The 6799-nt window shown below is 43.6% G+C and overlaps 1 protein-coding gene across 1 annotated transcript; it reads left to right on the forward strand.

The window, feature by feature from the left end:
- The first annotated feature begins 454 nt into the window (after positions 1–454).
- Positions 455–6001, forward strand: LOC149307797 (calcium/calmodulin-dependent protein kinase II inhibitor 1-like). The gene is made up of 2 exons (XM_089534438.1): positions 455–723; positions 4444–6001. Exons 1-2 carry the CDS (start codon positions 546–548, stop codon positions 4512–4514), a joined length of 249 nt encoding a protein of 82 aa, XP_089390564.1. The 5' UTR covers positions 455–545; the 3' UTR covers positions 4515–6001.
- Positions 6002–6799: the final 798 nt, after the last annotated feature.

Consider the following 6799-nt stretch of genomic DNA (forward strand, 5'->3'; position numbering starts at 1 on the left):
TGTGTGTGTGTGTGTGTGTGTGTGTGTGTGTGTGTGTATTTCCAGATTGCAATTCTATCTTCCTACTTAGCTACCTATCTACCCAAATTAACCCATGAGAATTGCAATCTGGACCTGGCTCCCCAGGAAGAGAGAGACCTATCCAATACCTGTCTAATTCTGGGACCTTCAGAGGTGTGCAAAAAAGCCTAGCTCTCTTAGGGCTTGCCTTTGAATGGCTGGGATATTGGAAAGGAGGAGGCCATCAGCAGCAGCATCTTCCCTCTCCCTCCTCTCTCTCCTCCTTCTTGTGACGCTGGGGCTCTCCCTGGGCTCTCTCTAGCCTCCTCCTTTCCCTCCCTCTTCCTTTCCCTTTCTCCTCCTCCTCCTTCTTCTCAGGTGGCTGTCTCCATCCCTCCATCCCTCCATCCCTGGCTCAGGAGCTGTCCTCCTTCTTTGCTCCTTGGCTGGTCCTCTGCATCCTCTTCTGCTGCATCCTCTTCTTCTGCATCCTCTGCATCCTCCAGAGAGCCATCATCCTTACCATCATCCTCACCATCCTCATCATGTCGGAGGTGCTGCCTTTCAGCGAGGAGAAGCTGGGCTCCTATGGGGAAGTGGTGGGGGGCCAGCCAGTGGGGCAGATCTCCTTCACCTGCCGCCTCCAGGACACCAACAACTTCTATGCTGGGGGGCAAGCCAAGAGGCCCCCCAAACTGGGCCAGATCGGACGCAGCAAGTGCGGTAAGAAGGGCATGGGCATCATGGGGCAAAAGGGTCTGGCACACTTGGGGAGGGGGTGTATGTGGTGGGGATAGCACCACACCTTTGCAAAGGTTGGGGTCCCCTAGAAGTGAGCCTTCTCTTTTGGGGGGCCAGATTGCAACCCTCCCCACCTTTCTTCCTTCTTCCAAGAGACTTTGGATTTGCTTTTTGCCAAAGGGATTTGCATATTAAGGAGGCTGGGGGGGGGTATACCCCACTGTTACAAGTGTTGGGGTCCCCCAAGAAAGAGCCCCCTCTTTCTTCCTTCTTTCAAGAGACTTCTCTTCTCTGGGTTTGCTTTGGCAAAAAGGGTTTGCATACTAAGGAGGTTGGGGGGGGTATGTGGGGGGAATAGCACCCCAGTTTTGCAAAGGTTGGGGTCCCCCAAGAGAGATCCCCCTCTTTTGGTGGACTGGATTGCAGTCCCCCCTTTATTCCTGACATCTCTTTGAGTTTGCTTTTGGCAAAAGGGGTTTGCATACTAAGGGGGTTGGGGGTATATATATGGGGGAAAACACACCAGTTTTGCAAGGGTTTGGGTTCCCCCTCTTTTTGGGGGGGGCATGGATTGCAATCCCCCCTTCTTCCAGGAGACTTCTTTTTGGGTTTGCTTTTTGGAGGAAAGAGGGGAGATTATTGGCGTATAAAAGAGGGGGTCTCAAGGGGGAGGATGGGGGTCTCAGTCCTTTCCTGGGGGTCCTGGAGGAGCTGCCCCCAAAGCCAAGCCTCATCTTGACCCCCCCAACCATGAATTGGGGTACCTTGAAAGGAACCCCCTTCACAACCTTTTTGTTCAGCTTGACCTGAAAACCTCCTCTGGTCCTGTGGTCTCCAACACATCCCCATCTTTAAGGTGATGATAACAACAACAGCAACGGCAATAGCAATAACAGCAGCCCATTTGCTGTGCCAACCTTATTGCTACTATTGTTGGCACTCTCTTTTTAGGATTCGCCTTGAGCTCTGGACCTCTGGTCTTCGCCACATCTACCTCTTTAGGAAATAATACTCAGAACCATAACAGCAATGACAATAGCCAGTTGTTTTTTTTTTGTGTGCCAACATTGTTGTTACTCTTATTGGCACTCGGTGGTGATGCCCGTCCTTGAGCCCTGGTCCTCTGGTCTCTGCCACATTGGCATCTGTGCGAGGAAGAGGATGATGGGCCATTTGCAGTGCTTGGTGTGTGGCATTTGCAATGTGTACACTATGTGCGGTCCTGGTCCTCTGGTCTCCACTGCATCTTTGTGAGGATGATGGTGATGAGAAGGATGAGGATGATGGGCCATTCATGGTGTGCAGTGTGCCATCTGTGCTGGTTGTGCAGCTTGCGATGTGTGCAGTGTGTGTCAGATATGCACCCCCCAACCTTCCTGTTAAGGTTTATCTGAAAACTTCTGTGGTCTGCAGGATGAGAGTATTAATAATAATGACAACAACAACAACAGCAGTAGCAGCAGCAGCCCATTTGCTGTGCCAACATCATTGTTAGTGCTATTGGCACTCTGCTTCTATGGTTCTCCTTGGCTTTTCTGGTCCTTCGGTTTCCACCACATCAGCGTCTTTGTGATGATAATGATGAGGATGATGAGGATGATGGGCCATTTACTGTATGCAGTGTGTAGTTTGTGCAGTATGCACAGTGTGTGCAGTTGGCAATGTATGCAGTCTGGGCAATGAACGATGTGCGATGTGTGCAGTAAGAAGTGTGAGTATACAGTATGCAGTGTGAACAGTGTGCCCTGTATGCAGTTTGCAGTGTGTTCAGTGTACCGTGTGTGCAGTAAGAAGTGTGTGCAGTGTGGGCAGTGTGCCAAGTGTGCACTTTGCAGCATGTGTGGTGTGTTCAGTGTGCCACGTATCTAATGTGTGCAATGTGTTCAGTATGTAGTTTGCAGTGGGTTCATATACAATGTGCAATATGATCAGTGTGCCACATATATAGTGTGTGCAGCATACCAAGTGTGCTGTTAGCAGTGTGTTTAGTGCGCAGTTTGAGCAGCGGTGCCATGTATGTAGCATGTGCCATGTGTGCAGGAAGAAGTCTGTGCAGCATCTTTATGGAACAACAATTACGATAACAATAACAATAGCCCTTTTACTGTGCCAGCATTATTGTAAGCATTACTGGCACTCTGCTTTTATGGCCAGCCGTGTGCTTTCGCCACATCCCTTCATCCGATCAATTAGTATCGATTCTAACTCCATTATTATGAAATTCGGATGAGGATTACGGTTGACGCTGGCCTTTTCTCTTTTTTGGGTGTGGAGGCAGTGTGGTGCAATGGTTTGAGCATTGGACCAGGACTCCAGGAGGCCAAGATTCGACAAGTCACACTCTCTCAGCCTCATAGGAAGGCAATGGCAAGCCCCTTCCAGAAAAGAAATCTTGCTGTGAAAAGTGCATTATAGCTTTTCTTTAGGGTCACCGCAAGTTGGAAATGACAAGAAGGTGCACAGCGCAAGAGCAAAGATGGTAGTAAGATTTGGCAACAATTCGTGTTGTGGTCATTGTGGCTGTTGTTGTTATTAGCCTGAATTCTGTTGTTAGGCCCACCTAGACTAGACCCAGGTATCAATAGGGTTTACCTATGTATTGATTCATCATCAATCGATTCCATGGCTTTACTCAATTTAGGATTAACCAATAGGTTATCTTAACTATTAAATCTATTGTTGCGTTTGTGATGCCTCTGGCTTCAAAGAGACCCAGAACCCTTTACTGCTACACAATTGTAGCACTGTGAGTGCATCTACAATGCAGCAATAATGCAGTTTGACACCACTTTAATACCCACAGCTTCACCCTACAGAGTCCTGGGATTTGTGGTTTTGCGAGGCCCGGCTCTCTTTGTCAAAGACATTGCAAAACTACACATCCCAGGGTTCCTTATGGAGCCACTGCACTCGAAGTGGTGTCAAACTGCATTATTTCTACAGTGCAGATGCACTCCGGTTCCACTTTAACTGCCCTGGATGCAGCCCAATGAATCCATAGATTTGTGGTTTATTCATAGGCATTAAACATTGTCAGCCAGGGAGCTGCAGTGCCTCCCCAAACTGCAAATCCCAGGGGAATAAATGAAATTATAACGCAAGACAGTAATAGTAGTAGTAATTGATTTATGGTCTTTGACCAAAACAGATGCAAGACTTTCTGGCAGTTCGAAGAAAACAGCTAAAATGACTCTTTCCTCTGAGCATTATAAAATCTTTATCATGATTTAAGGTTTTGATAAGGACCCTTGACCTCTAAATAATCATATCCACTTTTTACAATCTGATGTTAATTTAATCTGATTTGTTTTCTCTGTATGTCTGATCTCTGGATCGTCAATGATCCACAGATCATTTAATTGGTCCACAGATCAAATGAATTGATTGGTCTTCTGAACCTGACAGGTTTTCAAAGCTAAAGTTACTCCTTGCTTCCTCCGAGAAGGAACTTAGGAAAGCGTTATATCAATATTGACGGATATATTGATATGCCAATATTGATTGTTCTGTTCTTCTTCTTCTTCTTCTTCTTCTTCTTCTTCTTCCAGTTGTCATCGAAGATAGAGTTATATCGATATTGGTGGATATATTGATATGCCAATATTGATTGTTCTGTTCTTCTTGCAGTCATCTTCGAAGATAGAGTTATATTGATATTGGTGGATATATTGATACCTTGTTCTCTTCTTCTTCTTCTTGCAGTCGTCATCGAAGATGACAGAATCGACGACGTCCTGCAAAACATTTCCGACAAACCGCCGCCGGGAGTTTAAACCGGGCGCACAAGAATGAAAAGAAGGGCAAGGCCATTTTGTTTCGGTTACCTTTTTACACATTTCTGGGCAAAAATAATAATGATAATAATGATAATAATAAATTAGAGCAAACCCAACGACAACCAACCGAAAACGTGCAAGTCCTCCATTGCTTGCTTGCGATCCACCTGGGAATCGTATGGTTAAAAAAGGGACCGGCTCAGAGATCGAAGTTGACGGAGAAGGTGTTGGAAACGTGTACAGAGAAATCCAGTTGCACACACATCCTTGCACACCCATCCGACGTCGTGAAAATAATAATAATAATAATACAAAATAATAATAATGATAATAATCATCATTGCAATGCACTATTTGGAATTCGGTTCTCGAAGTGACTTGAGAGCCGTTCCCCTGCCTTTGGACGACTGGACTTGGGACGCTTTTAAACCCTGTTTCGAATGCACACTTGTTTACATGGTTCGACCTTGCAAAAAATATTAATAATAACGATAATAATAACGGGGAGATTTCCATACGTTTGCATACGTGTCTCTGTTTTTTAAATATAAATCTGTATTCTTGGATGTTTGGTGGGAAAAGAATCATCTAACCTTATAATAGGACTATATATGTACATAATAGGTCTTTAATTCTTGCAAAGTCTCTGCAGAATGTATGGAACCAAAACATTTTTTCTAAGAAGAAGGGATTCTGCAAAGAAGGAGTCTCTGGGTGTGCTTCTCATTTTTACTTTTTTCTGGGGAAAAGGGGGGAAAAGAAGATTTCAAAGCTGGTATTTTGCCTCGAGAGAAGTTTAATTTTATATGCGAAATGGCGAAAGGAAATCCAAATAGAAGTATTGTTTCTTTGGTCACTTAATGCAGGCGATTTCTGCTTTCTTTCTTTCTTTCATTCTTTCTTTCTTTGGGGATATATATATATATATATATATATATATAGTGATGGTTTATTCTCTTTTCATAGAGCATGATAGAATAAAGAAACGGGGATATATATATATATATATATATATATATATAGTGATGGTTTATTCTCTTTTCATAGAGCGTGATAGAATAAAGAAACGGGGAGATATATATATATATATATATATATATATATATATATATATATATCTCAGACTGTAACATGGGTGCCAAATATTTTGCAACGCGAAAATATATTTCCCCCCGTTCTTTTTACCATTCCTTTATTTCATGATCTTGTTACATTTTTTGTACCGGACTAATTCTCTTTCCAAAGCTCTTTCCTGACTTAACTATAGCTCTCTTTGTTAATAGCTATATACTATATATTTCTGAACCTCCTGGATTTTGGGGGAGTTTCTTTCTTCCCGTTGCGTTTCGAAAAGCCTGTCTGTTTGCATGACATGCGGAAGAAGTCAAAGAAATGCCTCTTGAACCAAGGAAATGTATATTTATTTATTTATTTATTTATTGCTGTCCTTTTTTCTTTTCGACTAAAGCGAACTCTGGAATGACTTTCCGATGGGTGGTTTGCTTCTCTTTCTTATACGGACGGTGTATGTTGCACTTTTATTCCTCTGCACAGGGCTATTTCTGCAATGTATTATAATGACGATAATAATAAAAAGGGGGAAAATAAGAAGTATAGCTGTGCGGTTATTCCTGCCTTTCGTCTTGAATATATTTGGTACGCTTTTCCACTTTTCCTTTTTCCCAACCTGGGTCCCTTGTATGATTTGAGAGTTGGAAAGGGTCACTAGGATCATCTATCTATATAGATATATTAAATATATCTATTTAATGTTTATTTATGCTAAGACTTTTTTTGTCTGCAGCACTCTTGAAGGATGCCTATCCAAGCTGTGTTTAAAAGTCTCCAAAGATGGAAAGTCTGCCCAAACCATGGCTCTCCATTCCTTTGCAAAAACAGCCGAGAATTTCTTCCTAATGTTTTCATTGGAATCTCTTTTCTTGCCATTTGGATGCATTGGTTCTCATTCTAGTCGCTGGGGCAGCAAAAAGTGAGCTTGCACAATGCGCGTCCTTCCAAGTGACACCTTTGCACACAATTCGTTGCGGTGTGCCTTCAAGTTGTTTCCGACTTCCCAAAGGGAAGCTATCCTGAGGTTTTCTTAGCCAGATTTGTTCATTGAGGCTGAGAGAGAGTGCCTTGCCATTGCCTTCCCCTGAGCTTGAGAATGACTTGCTCAGTGGGTTTCCACGTCCGAGCCAGGATTCGAACCCTAGTCTCCAGAGTCATAAACCAACACTCAAATCACTACACCATCAGATATTTAAAGATGGCTAATAAAG

The sequence above is a fragment of the Sceloporus occidentalis genome, unplaced genomic scaffold (genome assembly GCF_023333645.1).
Source record: "Sceloporus occidentalis isolate IW3139 unplaced genomic scaffold, rSceOcc1.0.p SCAF_8, whole genome shotgun sequence".
Lineage (NCBI taxonomy): Eukaryota > Metazoa > Chordata > Lepidosauria > Squamata > Phrynosomatidae > Sceloporus > Sceloporus occidentalis.

What these genes read in the sequence shown, in the direction of transcription:
- LOC149307797 (XM_089534438.1), top strand. Translation starts at nt 546, where the DNA reads ATGTCGGAGGTGCTGCCTTTCAGCGAGGAGAAGCTGGGCTCCTATGGG. An exon ending in GATCGGACGCAGCAAGTGCG is followed by an intron (nt 724 to 4,443) that starts GTAAGAAGGGCA and finishes TTCTTCTTGCAG; the next exon opens with TCGTCATCGAAGATGACAGA.